At 46.2% G+C, this 26,055-nt stretch overlaps 1 protein-coding gene across 1 annotated transcript in view; it reads left to right on the top strand.

Annotated features, from left to right (window-relative positions):
- Window positions 1-26,055, top strand: part of si:dkey-215k6.1 (transmembrane protein 132C) — a 287,339-nt gene that overhangs the window by 207,617 nt on the left and 53,667 nt on the right. The window contains exon 4 of the mRNA XM_039000757.1: window positions 15,203-15,346. Within this exon, the coding sequence (XP_038856685.1) occupies window positions 15,203-15,346 (144 nt within the window). The remainder of the gene's footprint in view (window positions 1-15,202; window positions 15,347-26,055) is intronic.

Here is a 26,055-nt window from a genome sequence, read left to right as displayed (position 1 = left end):
TTGAAATGACAGGCCGTGGTCTGCTTGCTGTTGTTAGCCATCTCTCGATTGAAATGACAGGCCGTGGTCTGCTTGCTGTTGTTAGCCATCTCTTGATTGAAATGACAGGCCGTGGTCTGCTTGCTGTTGTTAGCCATCTCTCGATTGAAATGACAGGCCGTGGTCTGCTTGCTGTTGTTAGCCATCTCTTGATTGAAATGACAGGCCGTGGTCTGCTTGCTGTTGTTAGCCATCTCTTGATTGAAATGACAGGCCGTGGTCTGCTTGCTGTTGTTAGCCATCTCTTGATTGAAATGACAGGCCGTGGTCTGCTTGCTGTTGTTAGCCATCTCTTGTGAAACATTGATGCATTTAAAGTGGAACTGCCAGCATTTTAGTACCATGAAATCTTATTAAAATCTGTTCATTTACACCCCCAGGAAGAATATGACACATTCAAAAAAAAATCTGACAAGCGACCACTTAGATATGACAGGACCGGAGTCTACGTAGACCGGTGCGTGCCTTTATACAAACAAGCCATTTGCAACACAGGCCTGCCATCATTCACTTTGAACTGGACTGTGTGTTTACAGGCAGTTGGGCCTGCCATCGTTCACTTTGAACTGGACTGTGTGTTTACAGGCAGTAGGGCCTGTCATCATTCACTTTGAACTGGACTGTGTGTTTACAGGCAGTTGGGCCTGCCATCGTTCACTTTGAACTGGACTGTGTGTTTACAGGCAGTTGGGCCTGCCATCGTTCACTTTGAACTGGACTGTGTGTTTACAGGCAGTAGGGCCTGCCATCATTCACTTTGAACTGGACTGTGTGTTTACAGGCAGTAGGGCCTGTCATCATTCACTTTGAACTGGACTGTGTGTTTACAGGCAGTAGGGCCTGTCATCATTCACTTTGAACTGGACTGTGTGTTTACAGGCAGTTGGGCCTGCCATCGTTCACTTTGAACTGGACTGTGTGTTTACAGGCAGTAGGGCCTGTCATCATTCACTATGAACTGGACTGTGTGTTTACAGGCAGTTGGGCCTGCCATCGTTCACTTTGAACTGGACTGTGTGTTTACAGGCAGTTGGGCCTGCCATCGTTCACTTTGAACTGGACTGTGTGTTTACAGGCAGTAGGGCCTGCCATCATTCACTTTGAACTGGACTGTGTGTTTACAGGCAGTTGGGCCTGTCATCATTCACTTTGAACTGGACTGTGTGTTTACAGGCAGTTGGGCCTGCCATCGTTCACTTTGAACTGGACTGTGTGTTTACAGGCAGTAGGGCCTGCCATCATTCACTTTGAACTGGACTGTGTGTTTACAGGCAGTTGGGCCTGTCATCATTCACTTTGAACTGGACTGTGTGTTTACAGGCAGTAGGGCCTGTCATCATTCACTTTGAACTGGACTGTGTGTTTACAGGCAGTAGGGCCTGCCATCGTTCACTTTGAACTGGACTGTGTGTTTACAGGCAGTTGGGCCTGCCATCGTACACTTTGAACTGGACGGGTGTGTTTACAGGCAGTAGGGCCTGTCATCGTTCACTTTGAACTGGACTATGTGTTTACAGGCAGTAGGGCCTGTCATCATTCACTATGAACTGGACTGTGTGTTTACAGGCAGTTGGGCCTGCCATCGTTCACTTTGAACTGGACTGTGTGTTTACAGGCAGTTGGGCCTGCCATCGTTCACTTTGAACTGGACTGTGTGTTTACAGGCAGTTGGGCCTGCCATCGTTCACTTTGAACTGGACTGTGTGTTTACAGGCAGTAGGGCCTGCCATCATTCACTATGAACTGGACTGTGTGTTTACAGGCAGTTGGGCATGTCATCATTCACTATGAACTGGACTGTGTGTTTACAGGCAGTTGGGCATGTCATCATTCACTTTGAACTGGACTGTGTGTTTACAGGCAGTTGGGCATGTCATCATTCACTTTGAACTGGACTGTGTGTTTACAGGCAGTTGGGCCTGCCATCATTCACTATGAACTGGACTGTGTGTTTACAGGCAGTTGGGCATGTCATCATTCACTTTGAACTGGACTGTGTGTTTACAGGCAGTAGGGCCTGTCATCATTCACTTTGAACTGGACTGTGTGTTTACAGGAAGTAGGGCCTGTCATCGTTCACTTTGAACTGGACTGTGTGTTTACAGGCAGTAGGGCCTGTCATCGTTCACTTTGAACTGGACTGTGTGTTTACAGGCAGTTGGGCATGTCATCATTCACTTTGAACTGGACTGTGTGTTTACAGGCAGTTGGGCCTGCCATCATTCACTATGAACTGGACTGTGTGTTTACAGGCAGTTGGGCATGTCATCATTCACTTTGAACTGGACTGTGTGTTTACAGGCAGTAGGGCCTGTCATCATTCACTTTGAACTGGACTGTGTGTTTACAGGAAGTAGGGCCTGTCATCGTTCACTTTGAACTGGACTGTGTGTTTACAGGCAGTAGCAACAGCACGACTTTAGATCATGAGAACGCATTCGCCAGAAGCCACAAAATACACCTGATTGTATTTCTGTAACTATGTAAACACCACAGGAGTCCTCTTACATTACATCTGGGAACTTTACAGTCCTGTTGATCAAACAACCATGACAAGATAGGCTCTCTCTCCCTCAGTTATACACATCAACAAGATCAACAACTAATGCTAGCCAGAGCAAGATAGTAAAAAGGGGGGTATACGGCTTATACCTGCGTTTATCCTACATACTCTCCACTACACCACTGGCCCTTTGTCTTTTACAAGAAGTGACCTCTCCTACGTGAGTGCGCTGGTATTACAGTTGCTGTCCTTTCAGAATCACCAACCTGTCACACACCGAAGGCCTATAGGTTCGCCACTGCGCAAAACAAGTCTATAATACATATGATGGCTGTTAAGATATTAATGTTTGCAGAAAGGAGTGTGTATATTTGTCCTGGTGAAGTGGTTTTATGCGCTGACTGAATGGAGGTTTTTCACTCGGCTGGCCTCGCCTGCTCTCGGAAGGAATTACGAGTACTCACTGTCTGAGATCGTGTCAAGACCGAGTACAAATGTATCCGACACCGAGACAACACCAAGACACTCAATATGTGGTCTGGAGACCGTTCTCGACTACTACAACACTGCTGTATGGTTAGGGTTAGGGTTAGGGTTAGGGTTAGGGTTAGGGTTAGGGTTATGGTTATGGTTAGGGTTATGGTTAGGGTTAGGGTTATGGTTAGGGTTATGGTTAGGGTTATGGTTAGGGTTAGGGTTAGGGTTAGGGTTAAAATAGAAAAAAACGAAAAAGAAAAAGAAACTGTGATTGCACTGCAATTGAACCCAAAATCCTGAGAGTCGTAGCTTCCTCTAACCCCATCCACAGCGCCCTTGGTTGTCGCGAGGATGCTACCACGTCATTTCATCATTAGAGTCGTCCACTGCGGGTTGAGTTGTGCTAGTTGCGCCATCGAACCTAATTGGAGATGTATTATGTTCCGTTCACTGTTCAATAGCCAATACTGTGCATGTCACCAGCGCACACAGTAACATGAAATAGCCTTATGATGTAATTTCTGTTTATGCTAATCAGCTGTTACATAAATTGTACTTCAGTCTCTCTAAATACTACCACAGACAGCCTTGGCCAGGCTCGTAAAACACTTTGTCCATTTGTTTGTCTGTTTTCAAACAAAAAAACAGATGAACTGTTTCTACTTGTTACTGCTTGTCCCAGAGGCGGCAAAGTATATGTTGTAAATTATCCCAATTATGCTACATTATAACACAATACAATGGCATTGAACAAAATTGGCCCTTGGGGTTTGAAACCGTTGTTTTTCTAGGGGGAGGGACAGCGTTGCTCTATGATCCAAGGTTGTGTTTAATTGAAGGATAATTGTTTTTCGTTATGAGCTGCCTTGGGTGGAATTATGTGAGACAGTTTAGTCGCAACTATATTCAAATTATCTGTGCTCAATTACTGACATCGTTCTAGAAAATCTTTTGAATCCTTTTCTGGAAACGGTAGTAAAGCTTTTTTTTTTTTTGACATTTAGATATGTGGATGACACTTTTGCCACCCAATATGCAAGGTAAAATACTGTAAATACAGTCACATAAGTCAATCACAGTAAAAGCAGAGAGTCTGTCATCTTGACTTTTACCAGAGCATTTGTCCTCTTGGCCATGACCTGATTTCCTGCTCCCAGAAACAGCATCTGGTCTATATGTTTCCCCTTGAAACCTATTAGGCCAAAATGGCATGTTATTGGATCGAAGCGTCTGTCACCAGAGGAGTGTTAGCCTGAGTGACTTCCAGCTGAAGCACCAATCAGCAAATGAGTCAATTAGCCAGCCATTTGATTGGCTTGCCGTGGCATGTCCCTCAGCCACACAGTCTTCATCCCAAATGGCTTCCTATTCCCTTTATAGTGCGCTAGTATGACACTATATAGGGAACAGGGTGCAAATTTGGGATGTATCCCCAGTCTCCATCTCCCATGTCCTCACACGTAGAGGTTGGAGAGGACTGGCACTGTCACCCAATGTGGGGCCTTGTGGTGTGTTTCAATCTATTATTGATTGCAATATCCTCCCTTTGTGACCGCTTCATTCTCCTCCGTTGTTACCTGTGCATGGCCTGTTAGCCTTTTAAAATAACTGGATGCGTTGGCTCTCATCCACACTGAGAGGGGATTGGCTGCTCACTCGACAGGGAACATGTTGTTGAATTTCATTGGCCTTTAGATAAGTGTCTGCCTCAGTGGTAAGAGACGTATGTTTGTAACTGAGCTGAAACTGTAGTGCTGTTAAGCAGCAGTGGAAGAGTGCCTCTTAACATTGAGCAGCCATTGTACTCAGTCTAACACATTCATCCCATCAGAACAAGGAATGTGGCTAAATGCAGCCTAGTCAATATGGATGCCAAGGCAAGTTGGTTAAGTACACTGAAGACTTACATTGAAGCAAAGTTTCAGATAAATGAATTCTGGGCTAGTTGGTTAAATAAAATAAATATGCCCTGGAGTCCAGTCAGGATTTGGTAGGCAAGTTTTTTTTTTTTTTTTTACTGAAATGACAGAGGGTGGAGAAGAAAAATACGAAATGACTTTGTGTATTGAGCATTGAAGCAATTTGGAGAAAAAAAATGAAAACCTGCCCCCCTCTGCAAAAAAAAAAAGATGGTCTGCTTCCCAAGTGACAGAATTTGTTGAAATTAGTTGCAAACATTCAGTGGAGCGTGGAGAAAGATCAAACCTGTTAGCAGAAATAAGATGCATGGAATTGGTGGCCTGGGGGGGGGTGTGGCTAGTCATGCAGGGCCAGAATGGAGGAATGAAATCCCCACATTTCAGTGGATGGAGAAGCAGCAGCACGAGCCTGCTGCTTGTGTTAACTCAGCCGTGAGGGGAGTAGACAGTACACGCTGCAAATACAACACGCTCGCCAGGTTACACACTGTACTGGAGCAAAACAAAACAGCAGTATATCGTGTGATGCCAGTCGGGTCTTATTTGCTCTGTTATTGTAGAATGGTCGTTTACAGTTGAGCTGTTTCTTTGTCGAATTTGATTGATTTATTTTCATGGGTGGGGGGGGGGGGGGATTTTTCATTGCTCAGTGACAAGCACACTAGTGACCGCCCAACACACTTGAATCCACAACCGTTTCCTATGATCAGTGGGAAATCAAACCTCTCTTCCAGGACTGGGCTCAATTCCCGTCAATTCAGGAAGTACACTGAAATTCCAATGATTTTCAATTTGGAACATTTGGAATTTGAATTGAAATTTTGTTTAGTTTCTGAATTGACTGCAATTGAAAGGGTATTGACCTCAACCCTACTCTCTTCCTATATGTGGTGAACATTGCATCCGTTGCTGTAAATGGTTCCAATGTTTTCATGTGAGGGCTTGGTTCTGGATACGGCACACTAGCCATAGTAAGATCAGTCACATTACAGAAAGCCTCGTCTCGTCCGTCTCCCGACGTGTATCCTTCCACCAGGTGACCATTCACACAGTCCTTATCAGCATCCCCTAACTTTAACCACGGCCCTGCGCTTTTGAAGACAGCAGGAAGCGTTTCATAGCATTTCATTTTGACGGGAAACTTAATAATTCCACCGGACAAGCATGAAATACTCTCTCCTCTCACTCGTCTTTTTTTTCCTCCAGGGAAAATCTAAAGGACCCCCCCCCCCTCCCCCCTCCGTCGGAAATGTTGAAACACATTAGCAAAATGGTTGTAAAGGGGATTAAGTCATGTGGCGTCAAGGATATTCATTTTCCTATTTCTCTCCGTGTGCATTTGCAATAGCTGTGCCTCTTCACAGTTTGTGATGATGGGAGGTAAAGGAGCAGGGTATTAACTGAATTTAACACATTAACACAGATTGCACACTGGTCGTCTGCCATGTTAATTGCTTTGCTTTCCCTACTTACTTTAACTCGTTTGTAGACTATGGTGTCTTTTTGGGTTTATTGGGTTTGTTGCTCTGCCTTGTCTGATTCAAGCTGATAATCTGCTTCATTCCTCATCACTGTCATGTATTTAGGTTGCGTGCTGTTGGTAAATTGTGCCTGTGGTGGGATTACTTGATAGATATGAAAGTGTATATCGGAATGAACATCTGTCTTTCTGGGCCCCGGGTCATCCTACAGCCGTGTAAAGATCTGCCTGCCCCCCCCCCCCCCCCCCCAAGGTAAAAATGAAAAGAGATGCGCTTTATTATTTAGCTTGTGTCAACACTCACCCTTCTCTCTCCCCGTCTCTTTCTCCATGTCTTGGTCATTGCAGTCTAGGTTCTCCTCCTTTGTCACGCACGCACGCACGCACGCACACACACACACACACACACAACTATTGATCATGCTGGAATATAGGCCCCGATTTCCATCTTCCGGTGAGAGAATCCCTGCACGCTTCATCTGTGTGTTGCCCAATGCTCTGACTCTGAGGAGGTTGCTGGGTGGGTGGTAGAATGGAGCTAAAAGGGGAGGCTAGAGCTGAGTGACCGGAGCACAGCAGGAGGCATAGGAGTCTCCTTGTAGGGGGTCAACATCACTGGCAGAGGAGTCTCCTTGTAGGGGGTCAACATCACTGGCAGAGGAGGAAAACTGTCTGCTTTGATTTGGCACTATGAGCTGGGAGAGAGAGGGGAGAGAGGGAGAGAGAGGGGGGGGAGAGAGGGAGGGGGGAAAGAGAGGGAGAGAGAGAGAGGGGAGAGAGAGAGGGAGGGGAGAGTGAGAGGGGGGGAGAGGGAGGGGGGAAAGAGAGGGAGAGAGAGAGGGGGGGGAGGGGGGAAAGAGAGGGAGAAGAGAGAGAGAGGGGAGAGAGAGAGAGAGGGAGGAGAGAGAGTGAGAGGGGGGGAAGAGAGGGAGAGAGAGAGAGGGGGGGGGAGAGGGAGAGAGAGAGGGGGAGAGAGGGAGAGAGAGAGAGAGCGGGGGGGGGGGGGGGGGGGGAGAAGGGGAGAGAGAGCGAGAATGAGAGCTTGTATGTGTGCCTTGCTCATTAAGGAAAGGTCAGAGATACATTAGTACCAGGGAGTAAAGCATTAGACATCCTCCCTGGTCCTGTCTACTGTCCACCCACCCACCCACCCACCCTCTCTCTCTCTCTCTCTCTCTCTCTCCCTCTCCCTCTATGTGTGTGTGCATGTGTGAGAGAGACAGAGATGGTGTGTGTGTGAGTGGCAGAGAGTTCATTGGCAAGTCTTGCTCTCTAATGCCTGCTCATTATTGCCAGCGAGACGGCTGTAGGGGCCAGATGCGTTGAACCCCTCTCCCTGAGCAATTACCATCCTTTTCATAATGTTAAAATGTCAATTTGGTGTGGCACTGGCACTGTTCTCCTCTCAACCCCCACACCCTGCTCTGCTCTGCCTTGCTGCCTCCGGTTAGAACTTCACACAGTCTGAGGATGGTAGTGGACTCTCTCACACATATACACGCACACATTCTGTGTACAGACATGAACACCGTCTCCGTCTCCGTCTCTCTCTCTCTCTCTCTCTCTCTCTCTCTCTCTCTCTCTCTCTCTCTCTGACTCTCACACACACACACACACACACACATTCTGTGTACAGACATGAACACCGTCTCTCTCTCTCTCTCTCTCTTTCTCTCTCTCTCTCTCTCTCTCTCTCTCTCTCTCTCTCTCTCTCTCTCTCTCTCTCTCTCTCTCTCTCTCTCTCTCGCACATGCACATATATATCTTTCCCACGGTTCTCAGATTCTGCTTCATATCGTCTGTAACAGGAAGCAATGATATTGGTCCTTGGGGAAACATTCCACATGAAATATTAATCAGGTAAAATAAATATTGAAATCGCTTTTTTATATATTTTTGTATTTATTTAACCTTTATATAACTAGGCAAGTCAATTAAGAAAAACATCTTATTTACAATAACATCCTATATTATATAGGAGTGGTTGTAAAAAACAGTGGCTGTTACAAACATAGGGTGCGTTTCCAAATGTCACCCTATCCCCTTCATAATGCACTACTTTAGACCAGCCAAATGGCACCCTATCCCCTTCATAATGCACTACTTTAGACCAGCCAAATGGCACCCTATCCCCTTCATAGTGCACTACTTTAGACCAGCCAAATGGCACCCTATCCCCTTCATAATGCACTACTTTAGACCAGCCAAATGGCACCCTATCCCCTTCATAGTGCACTACTTTAGACCAGCCAAATGGCACCCTATCCCCTTCATAATGCACTACTTTAGACCAGCCAAATGGCACCCTATCCCCTTCATAATGCACTACTTTAGACCAGCCAAATGGCACCCTATCCCCTTCATAATGCACTACTTTAGACCAGCCAAATGGCACCCTATCCCCTTCATAATGCACTACTTTAGACCAGCCAAATGACACCCTATCCCCTTCATAGTGCACTACCAAGGCCCGTAGGGCTCCGGTCAAAAAAAGTAACCATGGATCTCATCCAGCAGGCTTCTCTGTCTTACACAGGGGTTTTTATAGACTTTTGGGGACGGAAAAGATTAGGCAGAAACCAACCATGAACCAATAGGCAGAAACCAACCATAAACCAATAGGCAGAAACCAACCATGAACCAATAGGCAGAAACCAACCATGAACCAATAGGCAGAAACCAACCATGAACCAATAGGCAGAAACCAACCATGAACCAATAGGCAGAAACCAACCATGAACCAATAGGCAGAAACCAACCATGAACCAATAGGCAGAAACCAACCATGAACCAATAGGCAGAAACCAACCATGAACCAATAGGCAGAGACCAACCATGAACCAATAGGCAGAAACCAACCATGAACCAATAGGCAGAAACCAACCATGAACCAATAGGCAGAAACCAACCATGAACCAATAGGCAGAAACCAACCATGAACCAATAGGCAGAAACCAACCATGAACCAATAGGCAGAAACCAACCATGAACCAATAGGCAGAAACCAACCATGAACCAATAGGCAGAAACCAACCATGAACCAATAGGCAGAAACCAACCATGAACCAATAGGCAGAAACCAACCATGAACCAATAGGCAGAAACCAACCATGAACCAATAGGCAGAAACCAACCATGAACCAATAGGCAGATACCAACCATGAACCAATAGGCAGAAACCAACCATGAACCAATAGGCAGAAACCAACCATGAACCAATAGGCAGAAACCAACCATGAACCAATAGGCAGATACCAACCATGAACCAATAGGCAGAGACCAGAGTTAATGCTACATGGACGGGATTACTGGGTAGTTTGGTTCATCAGGCTGACCCCCAGTCTTCATGGAGGAGATTACTGGGTAGTTTGGTTCATCAGGCTGACCCCCAGTCTTCATGGAGGAGATTACTGGGTAGTTTGGTTCATCAGGCTGACCCCCAGTCTTCATGGAGGAGACTACTGGGTAGTTTGGTTCATCAGGCTGACCCCCAGTCTTCATGGAGGAGATTACTGGGTAGTTTGGTTCATCAGGCTGACCCCCAGTCTTCATGGAGGAGACTACTGGGTAGTTTGGTTCATCAGGCTGACCCCCAGTCTTCATGGAGGAGATTACTGGGTAGTTTGGTTCATCAGGCTGACCCCCAGTCTTCATGGAGGAGATTACTGGGTAGTTTGGTTCATCAGGCTGACCCCCAGTCTTCATGGAGGAGGTTACTGGGTAGTTTGGTTCATCAGGCTGACCCCCAGTCTTCATGGAGGAGGTTACTGGGTAGTTTGGTTCATCAGGCTGACCCCCAGTCTTCATGGAGGAGATTACTGGGTAGTTTGGTTCATCAGGCTGACCCCCAGTCTTCATGGAGGAGATTACTGGGTAGTTTGGTTCATCAGGCGGACCCCCAGTCTTCATGGAGGAGATTACTGGGTAGTTTGGTTCATCAGGCTGACCCCCAGTCTTCATGGAGGAGATTACTGGGTAGTTTGGTTCATCAGGCGGACCCCCAGTCTTCTCTTACCTCTGTATCTGATAGAGAATTGACTATGTGAGGTGCAGCAGTGGGGAGGGTGAAGGTTATCACAGTGTTAGATAGATGAATTTCTGAATTAACCTGGAAGAATCCATGAAAGGGTAGACTTCCTGGGAGGTAGGAGTATTTGTAGGTTAAAGTTCATAATTGCCGAACATTAATGTGGTAAAGAGACAAGATATTGAGTTTCTTAAACAAAGGTGCAGATGGAGCCAGGTAATTAGAGGGAGGTGGCTAGTCTTGCAAATGTATTTTGTATGATGATAAATTTGTGTAGGTAAGAGGCATACAGTGTCTTGCGAAAGTATTCACCCCTTTTGCATTTTTCCTATTTTGTTGCCTTACAACCTGGAATTAAAATTGATTTTTTGGGGGGTTTGTATCATTTGATTTACACAACATGCCTACCACTTTGAAGATGCAAAATATATTTTATTATGAAACAAACAAGAAATAAGAAATAAACTTGAGCGTACATAACTACTTTGTATAGCCACCCTTTGCAGTAATTACAGCTGCAAGTCTCTTGGGGTTTGTCTCTATAAGCTTGTCATATCTAGCCACTGGGATTTTTGCCCATTCTTCAAGAAAAAACTGCTCCAGCTCCTTCAAGTTGGATGGGTTCCGCTGGTGTACAGCAATCTTTAAGTCATACCACAGATTCTCAATTGGATTGAGGTCTGGGCTTTGACTAGGCCATTCCAAGACATTTAAATGTTTCCCCTTAAATCCAAATAAAAATCAATTTAAATGACAAGTTGTAATGCAACAAAATAGGAAAAATGCCAAGGGGGATGAATACTTTTGCAAGGCACTGTATGCACTGGCCCAGACAATATTACAGTAAATTAGATATGGGTAAATTAAGCTATAGTATAGAGTTAGGAAGCAAGCCTGATGAACCAAACCACTCATCTGTCACACCCTGACCATAGAGAGCCCTTGGTTCTCTATGGTGTAGTAGGTCAGGGCGTGACTAAGGGGTGTTCTAGCTCAATATTTCTATGTTGGTGTTTTGTATGGTTCCCAATTAGAGGCAGCTGGTAATCATTGCCTCTAATTGGGGATCATATTTAGGTAGCCATTTTTCCCACCTGTGTTTGTGGGATATTGTTTTGTGTTTGTGCAGGTGCACCACTACTTTCACGTTTCGTTATTGGTTTATTGTTTTTTTGTTTAAAGTTTCACCGTAATAAAGATGTGGAACTTCAACGCCTTGGTCCGCTCATTACGATGATCGTGACATCATCTTTCTGATGATACCAACTGATGTCATCACCTTGCTAGAGACAAATTGAATATGATATTTTCAGGATAACTTTTCATCAATTAAAACTCAGAGGTATCTAGTGGATGTGAATTGTTCCATTTCATTCCCACCAATTGAGATTCTGGCTTTTTTTACAATATTTCTTATTCTTTTTACATTTAAAGATATATTTTTTTATTTGGAACCATTCAGAAAAATGGCCGATGCCTGAGTTGGCTTCATTAATAAGCAAATACAAATGGTGTGATACAATCTCATTGATATCATCAGCAAAGAGAAGGGGAAGTATGGTAGAAGACCCAGCAGCAGGCCATTGATATAGATTAGTATGGTATGGTAGAAGACCCAGCAGGCCATTGATATAGATTAGTATGGTATGGTAGAAGACACAGCAGCAAGGCCGTTGATATAGATTAGTATGGTATGGTAGAAGACCCAGCAGCAGGCCATTGATATAGATTAGTATGGTATGGTAGAAGACCCAGCAGGACATTGATATAGATTAGTATGGTATGGTAGAAGACCCAGCAGGCCATTGATATAGATTAGTATGGTATGGTAGAAGACCCAGCAGGACATTGATATAGATTAGTATGGTATGGTAGAAGACCCAGCAGGCCATTGATATAGATTAGTATGGTATGGTAGAAGACCCAGCAGGCCATTGATATAGATTAGTATGGTATGGTAGAAGACCCAGCAGGCCATTGATATAGATTAGTATGGTATGGTAGAAGACCCAGCAGGCCATTGATATAGATTAGTATGGTATGGTAGAAGACCCAGCAGGCCATTGATATAGATTAGTATGGTATGGTAGAAGACCCAGCAGGCCATTGATATAGATTAGTATGGTATGGTAGAAGACACAGCAGGACATTGATATAGATTAGTATGGTATGGTAGAAGACCCAGCAGGCCATTGATATAGATTAGTATGGTATGGTAGAAGACCCAGCAGGCCATTGATATAGATTAGTATGGTATGGTAGAAGACCCAGCAGGCCATTGATATAGATTAGTATGGTATGGTAGAAGACCCAGCAGGACATTGATATAGATTAGTATGGTATGGTAGAAGACCCAGCAGGACATTGATATAGATTAGTATGGTATGGTAGAAGACCCAGCAGGACATTGATATAGATTAGTATAGTATGGTAGAAGACCCAGCAGGCCATTGATATAGATTAGTATGGTATGGTAGAAGACCCAGCAGGCCATTGATATAGATTAGTATGGTATGGTAGAAGACCCAGCAGGACATTGATATAGATTAGTATGGTATGGTAGAAGACCCAGCAGGCCATTGATATAGATTAGTATGGTATGGTAGAAGACACAGCAGGACATTGATATAGATTAGGAATAACAAAGGTCCAATTATCGAACCGTGTGGCACTCCACAGGACATTTTAGCTCTGGTAGATGCACAGCCGTTTGCATAAACACATTGTTCTCTATCATAAACATAACTATATAACCAATTATATGTATAATCATGAAAACCGTAATAATACAATTTAGAAAGTAATATTTAATGATCAACCGTGTCAAAAGCTTTGGATAAATCTAAAAAGATGCGTGTTATTGTTAAGGGCTGTAAAGATTTTATCCACAAGTAGCAAAAGAGACATATCTGTGGAGTAGTTTTTTACGACATCTATATGGGTGATTTTAACGTTTCAACTTTCTCTTATACACCAATTTTTCTAGGATTTAAAAATAAACATGGTAGTAGAGATGTTGGGCGATAATTTCTAAAAGATCTTGGATTCACAGATTTATAGAGGGGGATAACTTTGGCAATTTTTTAAATCTTTAGGAACACTACCAGATTGCAAAGATTTGGTAAAGATATACAGTACGTTAGAGGCTCAGTAATCGAGGAAGACACTTATTTCACCAGAGGCACCAATCTCATCATGACCTGCTGCTGATATCTTTAAGTTACTAATTACCTCCATTACATCATCACCTCCATTACATCATCACCCTATTACATCATCACCCTATTACATCATCACCTCCATTACATCATCACCTCCATTACATCATCACCCTATTACATCATCACCTCCAATACATCATCACCTCCATTACATCATCACCTCCATTACATCATCACCTCCATTACATCATCACCTCCAATATATCATCACCTCCATTACATCATCACCTCCATTACATCAGGAGGATCAAACTGAAGCAGAGAAGGGAAATATCCCTTCATGTAATCCAAGAGATTTCCATCAGTTTTCTAAATTTTCTGTATACTCTAGATCAAAATAACTGTAGTGACATAAACATGCCAGATTATGAATTATGTGTACAGATCCTTATTGTTAAACTTCAAGTGTTTATGAAGGACCTGATGTTTGAATAGCTGTCTGTGATTAAAGGAATAGTTCACTCATGTAGTAATACAACACATCACAGCCATATTTTTTGCTCTGTACATTTTGTGGATTGTATTAACAGTGGACTAATGAAGGAAATACTAAAAATAATGAACTCTCCCTTTAAGACTGTGATTAAACCCAAAAGAGTTTGCTGTTTCCCACTGTGCTTTGCTACTGCATGGGTCACCGTACTGCATCAGATTTGCAACAATTTCATTCTTATCATAGACCAGACAGGTATTTGTGTCATGTTTGCCTTCATTTTGCCAAACAGTCTTGAGAAAGAGAGTAATCCATCATTCGCCTCTTTTTAAACACAGCCCATCTGTTGTAATGTTCAAAGCTGTTATGATCTCTAGATAAACTTCTATGCACTGTGTTTTGGTCTGTCATTTACAACACATAGGCTCTCAGAGCGGTCTTGAAAGCACAGTGGGGCTTCCAGTTGATACCCATTACTGACAAATTGCTGTATGTACTTTGTACACATGGGGAAAAGACCACAATGGACCAATTTGGCTCTGCAATTTGGCTCTGCAATCGGTGGCAACAGTGTGATTTAGGCTGGGCTGGTGGCATCGCCCACTGGCTGCAAAGGAGAGGATCCATTATTCTGCAACCTGTGGCAAATCAAGATTGACAGACTACACGAGCAGTCTCCTTAAGGGCTTGTTATGCCTTGCCATTTATGGAGAGAATTTTTTTTATCAAACGAAGTCCGCCTGTTTCTTGATTTTCATAAATGTCTTAATGTAGTCTTTCTGCTTCTCTCTCTCTCTCTCTCTCTCTCTCTCTCTCTCTCTTTCTCTCTCTCTCTCTCTCTCTCTCTCTCTCTCTCTCTCTCTCTCTCTCTCTCTCTCCCCTTCTCTCTCTCTCTCTCTCTCTTTCTCTCTCTCTCGCTCTCTCTCTCTCTCTCTCTCTTTCTGCTCCCCTCTCCCCTTCTCTTTCTGCTTCTCTCTCTCTCTCTCTCTCTCTCTCTCTCTCTCTCTCTCTCTCTCTCTCTCTCTCTCTCTCTCTCTCTCTTTCTGCTCCCCTTCTCTCTCTCTCTGCTCCCCTCTCCCCTTCTCTCTCTATCTCTCTCGCAGGACACAGAGATCGTGAACACGGCCATCCTAACAGGCAGGCGTGTTGCAGTGCCGGTGAAGGTGGTCACTGTGGAGTGGGACGGTACTGTGAGGGAAGTGGACGATACGGTCGGCTGTACGTCCACTGACGAGGACGTGGTCAAGGTACGGTCAAGAACACTTCCCGCTTGCCTAACAACGGTCTGCGACATCATTGCCCGCCTAACCAACACAATAAACAGAACACAGAACTATATTGTTACTTGGATGGTCTTCGACTCCACGATGTACAGACAATAGATTGTACCTTAACCTCAGTCACGCTAAAGATTCGGTATCTTTTTCCGGTTTGCTACGCGAAGGATCACTAGTTTGAAGTTAGTAAGGGGACAGTGAAGGAAGTTAGGCTGTTGAGCAAGCACAGTGATGTCCTCTGCCACATTAATACATTGGCTAAGTTGTTTGCATAAACCTTTCCTGTCGAAACACATATGTCCATGCACTAATGTCTGCTAATGCAAGGACACGTGGAGCAGAAATACAATCCTACAAAAGAAACTGAGGAAATGAAGGTTGCTCTCAACAAATAGCTCTCAGCTGCTCTCAGTTGCTAAACAGAGTTTGTTGCTAATTCGTTCTACATTTCCATAATTAGGCAGTTATTATGTGGAAGCAGTGTTCATCTCTTGTGTTTGTTGAATTAGATAAAGAGAGTTGTAAAGTCAAGACGTAATACAGTCTGTTTTTTTTTATAAAGGTGCTAGTACTATACCTCCTGATTATGCAGAGCTTAGCCCGTTGAATTACAGTATTTTTTATAAAGGTGCTAGTACTATACCTCCTGATTATGCAGAGCTTAGCCCGTTGAATTACAGTATTTTTTATAAAGGTGCTAGTACTATACCTCCTGATTATGCACAGCTTAGCCCGTTGAATTACAGTATTTTTTATACGTTGAATTACACCTTTTGTCGCTAGCGTTCGAAACAGACAAAGTGGCATCTAAAAGATTGACTCCTATTGCCTTGGCCCTCAGCCAAGGGCCAAAACAAAAACCATTACTCTGACACATTCAATATCAAGGCAATTTCCTATAACATGGAGTAAGGTGTTGTTTAAATACAATCAATACGCTGGAACCGTGGAACCATGGAATAGTGGAACCGCGGGTCCTCATTCCATATCAGTGATACAAACGACGACCACAGAAAGTGTAATTAACGCCAGGAGCAACTGTTTCAGGCCCTGTCTGTTTCATATCAGAAACCTCCAGAGTTGTGTTATGTTATATCTCCAACACTTTGGCAGGAAGTGAATCAGCAGCAGACAGGCAGCTTTGCTGTCACTCTCTCGTGACTGGGAAGGCCCACATGTAAAATCTCCAGCTTGCTCTGTTGACAGCCAATCTGACAGGAATTCCCTTCAGGTTAAGCCAATGCACACCTTTAACCTAGATATGACAATAGCTCCCTGAAGCCTTTTCCAGGTAGGCAGACAGTAAGAAAGTTATTTTGACAGTGTTGTTTGGAAGTCAGATCATCTCACAACTGTAAAAAGGAGTGGAAGCCAGGGCTTTCCCCTATGAACCTATATACGCTAGGCCAATCTGCACAAGGCTGGTGTACCACTGAAACCTGTGTATGGAGCCGACCTGGCCTGGGATCAAATAGTATTCGTTTTCTTATGAATACTTTATCTGCACTTGCTTGAGGAAGCCTGGTGGTGCAACGTTCAATAGAATAGTCCCAAACGTACAAACCCCGCTCATTGGACAGTGCAGGCAGGCTCAATCAAAGGCAGAACCCAGGTCTGGTGGGGAATCTAGAGGAGTGGGACCGACTGTCTCCCAGACCTGTGTATCACCAAAATAAAGGCCTAGATTCAATCAGATCAAGTGTTAACTGGCGATAGCCAACACCCACATAGCTGGTGTTTTGGCGGTGTTGGAGGTGTAACTGCGTTAGAGCTGTCAAATCGGTGTGCGGCTGCTTGTGTGTTCATTGTCACAAAGCCACACCCGTCCCACTTGCATTAGAAGTTCAGAACGAGAAGGTCTAGGCTATATACAAATAATGACACTTAAATTGAAAATCATTCAAAAACAGAAATTAATTTCTATCAGCCTTATCATGGTGTAGATTACAATACACATTCCTAATCATGGTGTAGATTACAATACACATCCCCGTGTTCAAACTTGTAACAAGGCTGCATGGGATTTTTTGTAAAACGCCAGGAAGCGTTTGCTGATTTGACAGTTCCAATGCAGTTACACCTCACACATCGCCTAAATAAAAGCAATGAAACTGCTCTGCAGTTGTCGGTAATCACGTGTTGAGGCAGAACCGATTGAATCTAGCCCCAAAACACCAAATGTTTAGCATCTACCTGATTCACTTAGCTTTTTCAGTTAACCCTGTTTGTGTTTGGGACTTCTGAATGGCCAAGATGAACCTCTAGCGTCACTTGAAAGTAAAAACATGTTGCAATGGTCTTATCGTCACCCCATTAGACATGTCCCTTTATCTTGTGTATCTCCTCCTTGATGACAGCCCCCCCCCCCCCCGTTAGGAAGAGGGAATTGATATGTGAGTCTCGTGTGCGTTCTGTGTAGTTGTGTTATTAGGGATGCTATACGTGATGTCCTGATGTTGACACAGCAGTATGTGTAGGTCAGGTTCCAGCAGGGTACAGGAGGGGACAAGAGGAGAGGGGAGGAGAGGGGAGGAGACAGTATGGGGCAGGGGGAGACAGGAGGGGACAAGAGGGGAGAGGAGGGGACAGGAGGAGACAGCATGGGGCAGGAGGAGACAGGAGGGGACAGGAGGGGAGAGGAGGGGACAGGAGGAGACAGCATGGGGCAGGAGGAGACAGGAGGGGACAAGAGGAGAGAGGAGGAGAGGGGAGGAGACAGCATGGGGCAGGGGGAGACAGGAGGGGACAGGAGGAGACAGGATGAGGCAGGAGGAGACAGGAGGAGACAGGAGGAGACAGGAGGAGACAGGAGGAGACAGGATGAGACAGGAGGAGACAGGAGGAGGCAGGAGGAGACAGGAGGAGACAGGAGGAGGCAGGAGGAGACAGGAGGAGACAGGATGAGGCAGGAGGAGACAGGAGGAGACAGGAGGAGAGAGGAGGGGACAGGAGGAGACAGCATGGGGCAGGAGGAGACAGGAGGGGAGAGAATGGGACAGGAGGAGACAGCATGGGGCAGGAGGAGACAGGAGGGGAGAGGAGGAGACAGGATGGGGCAGGAGGGGACAGGAGGGGAGAGGAGGGAAAAGGAGGGGACAGCATTGGGCAGGAGGGGACAAGAGGGGAGAGGAGGGGACAGGAGGAGACAGCATGGGGCAGGAGGAGACAGGAGGGGACAGGAGGGGAGAGGAGGAGACAGGATGGGGAGGAGGAGACGGGAGGGGAGAGGAGGGGACAGGAGGGTACAGGAGGAAACAGCATGGGGCAGGAGGAGACAGGAGGGGACAGGGGGGACAGGAGGGGACAGGAGGAGACAGCATGGGGCAGGACGAGACAGCATGGGGTAGGAGGAGACAGCATGAGGCAGGATGAGACAGGAGGAGGCAGGATGAGACAGGATGAGGCAGGATGAGACAGGAGGAGACAGGAGGAGACAGGAGGAGACAGGATGAGGCAGGAGGAGACAGGAGGGGACAGGAGGGGAGAGGAGGAGACAGGAGGAGACAGCATGGGGCAGGAGGAGACAGCATGGGGCAGGAGGAGACAGGAGGGGACAGGAGGGGAGAGGAGGGGACAGGATGAGACAGCATGGGGCAGGAGGAGACAGGAGGAGACAGGAGGAGACAGGAGGAGACAGGAGGAGACAGGAGGAGACAGGAGGAGACAGGAGGAGACAGGAGGAGACAGGAGGGGACAGGATGGGGCAGGAGGGGACAGGAGGGGAGAGGAGGGGAGAGGAGGAAACAGGAGGGGAGAGGAAGGGACAGCAAGTTAGAGGAGGGGAGAAGAGGGGAGAGGAGAGGAGAAGAGGGGAGAAGGGGAGAGGAGAGGAGGGGACAGGAGTATACAGAAGGAGACGGGAGAGGACAAGAGCAGACAGGAGGGGAGTAGAGGGGAAAGGAGGGGAGAGGAGAGGAGAGGAGGAAACAGAAGGGGAGAGGAAGGGACAGCAAGTTAGAGGAGGGGAGAAGAGGGGAGAAGAGGGGAGAGGGGAAGGGGAGGAGAGAGGACAAGAGGAGACAGGAGGGGAAAGGAGCGGAGAGGAGGGAACAGGAGGGGACAGGAGGGGAGAGGAGGAAACAGGAGGGGAGAGGAGGGAACAGGAGGGGACAGGAGGTGAGAGGAGGAAACAGGAGGGGAGTAGAGGGGAAAGGAGGGGAGAGGAAGGAACAGGAGGGGACAGGAGGGGAGAGGAGGAAACAGGAGGGGAGAGGAGGGAACAGGAGGGGACAGGAGGGGAGAGGAGGAAACAGGAGGGGAGAGGAGGGAACAAACAGGAGGGGAGAGGAGGGAACAGGAGGGGACAGGAGGGGAGAGGAGGAAACAGAATGGGAGAGGAGGGAACAGGAGGGGACAGGAGGGTAGAGGAGGAAACAGGAGGGGAGAGGAGGGAACAGGAGGGGGGAGGAGGGAACAGGAGGGAACAGGAGGGAACAGGAGGGAACAGGAGGGAACAGGAAGGAACAGGAGGGAACAGGAAGGAACAGGAGGGAACAGGAGGGAACAGGAGGGGACAGGAGGGGAGAGGAGGGAACAGGAGGGAACAGGAGGGGAGAGGAGGGGACAGGAGGGGAGAGGAGGGGAGAGGAGGAAACAGGAGGGGAGAGGAAGGGACAGCAAGTTAGAGGAGGGGAGAAGAGGGGAGAGGTGAGGAGAAGAGGGGAGAAGGGGAGAGGAGAGGAGGGGACAGGAGTATACAGAAGGAGACGGGAGAGGACAAGAGCAGACAGGAGGGGAGTAGAGGGGAAAGGAGGGGAGAGGAGAGGAGAGGAGGAAACAGAAGGGGAGAGGAAGGGACAGCAAGTTAGAGGAGGGGAGAAGAGGGGAGAAGAGGGGAGAGGGGAAGGGGAGGAGAGAGGACAAGAGGAGACAGGAGGGGAAAGGAGGGAACAGGAGGGAACAGGAGGGGAGAGGAGGGAACAGGAGAGGAGGGAACAGGAGAGGAGGAAACAGGAGGGGACAGGAGGGGAGAGGAGGGAACAGGAGGGGAGAGGAGGAAACAGGAGGGGAGAGGAGGGAACAGGAGGGGAGAGGAGGAAACAGGAGGGGACAGGAGGGGAGAGGAGGAAACAGGAGGGGAGAGAAGGGAACAGGAGGGGAGAGGAGGGAACAGGAGGGGAGAGGAGGGGAGAGGAGGGGACAGTAGTACTTGGGCTCATTACCCACATTACCTAGCGTTGCCCCCACACACAAAGAGAGAAGTGCTGATGTTGCATGATGAAGCAAATAAACGTGCTGATGGCTTAATAAAGCAAATAAACGTGCTGATGGCTTGATAAAGCAAATAAACGTGCTGATGGCTTAATAAAGCAAATAAACGTGATGATGGCTTGATAAAGCAAATACACGTGATGATGGCTTAATAAAGCAAATACACGCGATGATGGCTTGATAAAGCAAATACACGTGATGATGGCTTGATAAAGCAAATACACGCGATGATGGCTTGATAAAGCAAATACACGTGATGATGGCTTGATAAAGCAAATACACGTGATGATGGCTTGATAAAGCAAATACACGTGATGATGGCTTGATAAAGCAAATACACGTGATGATGGCTTGATAAAGCAAATACATTTGTCAGTGGCGAAAATCACGCAGGCTTACCATTGAAATGTTCTATTCAACAGTGCCACATTAACTGGCCATTGCAACAGGGTTAGGGCCATAATTGGCTCGTGTGAAGATTCCTCCCAGCAATGTCGGCGGTAATTGAATTTGACAAAGAAGAAGACAGAAAAGGAAGTGTGGTGTTGAAGGGGGGAAGAGGTGGGGGGAGTGTTAGAGACACAAAGGGGAAAGGGGGGAAGAGGTGGGAAAGGGGGGAAGAGGTGGGCTAGAGACACAAAACAAAAAGGATTGAAATTGATATTTTTCTTCCCTTCCTCCCGTGTCATTTAATAAAGAAGACACTGAGTTTGACACGTCTCTGGGTTGCCATCTGATTGAGAGTGTCCTTGTGCGGGTGTGTGTGTGTGGGGGGGGGGGGGGGGGGGGGAATAGAAAGGACAGGAGGTAAGGGCAGGGAGGGAAAGCGAGAAGGATAAAGAGAGGGAAATAGGGGTTCTAGGGGTACAGGTGCAGGAGACAGGGCACATTTGGCCATCAGCTAGTGGCCCATGCAGCTCCGTACAGTCAGAACCCCACCTGATGAGGACAGGATGACCTTACTTCACTGTAACTCAATCAAACCTTAGACAGATTAGAAAGTTACCAGAACCCAGGTGGCTGGCTGGGGCAGAAAGTAAATGAATGGTGAAGTGGATTAGAGACAGATGCGGTACCTGCCCCTCTCTGGCCCACTCGGGTTTAGCTCCTAATAGGCTTATAAATAGAGAAGGCTTGGTCTGCTTCCTGGGTCTGCTTCCTGGGTCTGCTTCCTGGGTCTGCTTCCTCCCCAGTCCTGACACGGTCATTCACACGCCAACATCACAAACAGTGTGTGAAGGCTTAAGGTTACAAACCATCATCGTTTCTGGTTTTTGTTTACCTACCTATTTATGTCCATGACGTTCAAGGATAGTCTGGGCAAAAAGAGGCAAAACCATCAAAACGTTAAAACTTCTTTTCAAATGAAATGTTCTGAAAAGTGGATTTATCTGATGAAAATATAAATAGTGTCATAACACTGATATCTTCATGACACCAACATTGTCTAATGCCACATGCGATTCTCTAGCCAATGAGAATAGAGAGAATTGTGTCATCACAAATGTAGAATGAGATAGCTGCTAGATTACAGTAAGAGAGCAACACCCTGTGATGATGTATGACATTGCAGTTTTCTATGCCACCTTTATAATGTGTCATGTCAGCCACTGTCCTATCCCTCTCCCCCCCTCTCTCCCTCCCTCTCTCTCTCGCTCTCTCTCTCGCTCTCTCTCTCGCTCTCTCTCCCTCCCTCTCTCCCTCCCTCTCTCTCTCGCTCTCTCTCTCGCTCTCTCTCAATTCAATTCAATTCAAGGGGCTTTATTGGCATGGGAAACATATGTTAACATTACCAAAGGAAGTGAAGTACTGTAGATAAAAAACAGAAGTGAAATAAGCAATAAAAATGAACAGTAAAAACATTACACTCACAGAAATTCCAAAAGAATAAAGACATTTCAAATGTCATATTATGTGTTGTAACAATCGTAACTCTTTCTCTCTTTTCCCCTCTCTCTCTCTGTCTCTATCTCTCTTTATCGCTCTCTTTATCTATCTCTCTCGCGTTCTCTTTCTCTCTTTCCCTTCCCGCTCAGGTAACATGTAACGTTAAAAAGATAATAAAGAGTTATTTGTTTGTCCTTGACTGGGAGAATCATTTATGAGTTGGAATAACTTTGAAAGCCTATGACAGGACAGAGGGTGAGATTGTCATGCAAAACTTGATGACCCAAATGCTGTAACCCCTATAAACGTTACGGCCTTGAATCAATAACTAATTAGTCCTTAATTATTTTGCAGTCCTAACACATGCTCTTAAAGGGTTAAGTAGTGCCTTTGATTGTGATCCCGGGCTGTATACCCCCCCTATGCGGAAATCCCTGCTCAATTTTGACATGCCACAAGGTCTCGGCCTGACCGTAATTCACAGAGTGGTCGAAAAAAGGGTAATTTCCTAACTCTGAATGACTCCCGACTGGGACCTTCCCTGTCACCCCTCTTTGCCGGGGATGGACCTTGTCCCCCCTGGCCCCCTGGCCCGATGCGCTCCCTCTCCCGTCCCATCCCCACCGGGAGCCATTACGGCTCTTTGCATATGCATTAGCGCATCATCAGTCGCACACAATGAGCCATAGACTGCCTGCACTAATGTCCCTCAGAGCCGTCTGTCACTCTGGAATCAGATACGTGGCATGCAGTAATGGTGGGTTTCACTCAAGGCCTTGCCTGGCCTCGGGCTATGGGCTCTGAGAAGAGCTCAGCACTAGGCAGAAAACCCAATTAGTCTTAATTATATAATAATAATATAATATTTATATATTGTATTAGACATCTTTAAAGAGAGACACCAACTTTTTGCAGACTTTTCTTTATATCTGAAAGGTATTGCCGGCAACAAAGCCTGTACTTTTATTTACGCCAACCGACCTAGTCAAGATCGCAGTAAAATGTTTCAGAGTCCCGCCAGCTGCTCAGTGTAAATGTCCCCTATCGTCTTACCAGCTCCTCAGTATAAATGTCCCCTATCGTCTTACCAGCTCCTCAGTATAAATGTCCCCTATCGTCTTACCAGCTCCTCAGTATAAATGTCCCCTATCGTCTTACCAGCTCCTCAGTATAAATGTCCCCTATCGTCTTACCAGCTCCTCAGTATAAATGTCCCTTATCGTCTTACCAGCTCCTCAGTATAAATGTCCCCTATTGTCTTACCAGTAAATGTCCCTTACCAATAAATGTCCCCTATCGTCTTACCAGCTCCTCAGTATAAATGTCCCCTATCGTCTTACCAGCTCCTCAGTATAAATGTCCCCTATCATCTTACCAGCTCCTCAGTATAAATGTCCCTTATCGTCTTACCAGCTCGTCAGTATAAATGTCCCCTATCGTCTTACCAGCTCCTCAGTATAAATGTCCCCTATCGTCTTACCAGCTCCTCAGTATAAATGTCCCCTATCGTCTTACCAGCTCCTCAGTATAAATGTCCCCTATCGTCTTACCAGCTCCTCAGTATAAATGTCCCCTATCGTCTTACCAGCTCCTCAGTATAAATCTCCCCTATCATCTTACCAGCTCCTCAGTATAAATGTCCCTTATCGTCTTACCAGCTCCTCAGTATAAATGTCCCCTATCATCTTGCCAGCTCCTCAGTATAAATGTCCCCTATCGTCTTACCAGCTCCTCAGTATAAATGTCCCTTATCGTCTTACCAGCTCCTCAGTATAAATGTCCCCTATCATCTTGCCAGCTCCTCAGTATAAATGTCCCCTATCGTCTTACCAGCTCCTCAGTATAAATCTCCCCTATCATCTTACCAGCTCCTCAGTATAAATGTCCCCTATCGTCTTACCAGCTCCTCAGTATAAATGTCCCCTATCGTCTTACCAGCTCCTCAGTATAAATGTCCCCTATCATCTTACCAGCTCCTGTTCTTCTCCGACATTTAAACTTGTCCTTGTCGTTATGAAAAAGTATAAACAAAACCTCATTCTGGATGCAGCAGCCTGGTCTAAACAGTCTGGATGCAGCAGCCTGGTCTAAACAGTCTGGATGCAGCAGCCTGGTCTAAACAGTCTGGATGCAGCAGCCTGGTCTAAACAGTCTGGATGCAGCAGCCTGGTCTAAACAGTCTGGATGCAGCAGCCTGGTCTAAACAGTCTACGTGCAGCAGCCTGGTCTAAACAGTCTACGTGCAGCAGCCTGGTCTAAACAGTCTGGATGCAGCAGCCTGGTCTAAACACTCTGGATGCAGCAGCCTGGTCTAAACAGTCTGGATGCAGCAGCCTGGTCTAAACAGTCTGGATGCAGCAGCCTGGTCTAAACAGTCTACGTGCAGCAGCCTGGTCTAAACAGTCTATGTGCAGCAGCCTGGTCTAAACAGTCTGGATGCAGCAGCCTGGTCTAAACAGTCTACGTGCAGCAGCCTGGTCTAAACAGTCTACGTGCAGCAGCCTGGTCTAAACAGTCTGGATGCAGCAGCCTGGTCTAAACAGTCTGGATGCAGCAGCCTGGTCTAAACAGTCTGGATGCAGCAGCCTGGTCTAAACAGTCTGGATGCAGCAGCCTGGTCTAAACAGTCTACGTGCAGCAGCCTGGTCTAAACAGTCTACGTGCAGCAGCCTGGTCTAAACAGTCTGGATGCAGCAGCCTGGTCTAAACACTCTGGATGCAGCAGCCTGGTCTAAACAGTCTGGATGCAGCAGCCTGGTCTAAACAGTCTGGATGCAGCAGCCTGGTCTAAACAGTCTACGTGCAGCAGCCTGGTCTAAACAGTCTATGTGCAGCAGCCTGGTCTAAACAGTCTGGATGTAGCAGCCTGGTCTAAACAGTCTACGTGCAGCAGCCTGGTCTAAACAGTCTGGATGCAGCAGCCTGGTCTAAACAGTCTGGATGCAGCAGCCTGGTCTAAACAGTCTACGTGCAGCAGCCTGGTCTAAACAGTCTACGTGCATAAGCCTGGTCTAAACAGTCTGGATGCAGCAGCCTGGTCTAAACAGTCTACGTGCATAAGCCTGGTCTAAACAGTCTACGTGCAGCAGCCTGGTCTAAAGAAGCAGCCTGGTCTATAAACAGCAACTTTACCTGCTCTATTTTTGCACACAAAGAAAACAACTGTTTAAAAATGTATTTAGGACATGTAAATCTAGCAAGCCAGGCAACTAAAAGCAACTTTCTAGACAATGTTTTGGTTTGTTGCTAGCTTGTTAACTAATTTAGCTATCGATCTAGCTGGCAGAGACAGCTCATATAATTACCAGAACATATCTGACAACATTTTGAGTTTAACTGTAGACAACGTTTTATTCACTGTAACAGGAAAATGATCACATTAAGATAATTATTTACAAATTATGGCAAGCTACTAACGTACTGTTTGTGAATCTGAAGAGATGAAAGCAATGCATTATGTCCTATCAGACGAATTTACAACTTGATCGATGCTGCTTGCTGTGTCAGGTTACCATGACAATGGTGGCAGCAACAGGGTCAAAGTGTCACAGAACCACCCACCTATCCAGAACCAAGCAGCG

Source organism: Salvelinus namaycush, chromosome 1 (genome assembly GCF_016432855.1).
Source record: "Salvelinus namaycush isolate Seneca chromosome 1, SaNama_1.0, whole genome shotgun sequence".
Classification (NCBI taxonomy): domain Eukaryota; kingdom Metazoa; phylum Chordata; class Actinopteri; order Salmoniformes; family Salmonidae; genus Salvelinus; species Salvelinus namaycush.
Note: the sequence above shows the minus strand (reverse complement) of the source record. Positions and strands in the feature narration are given on the sequence as shown.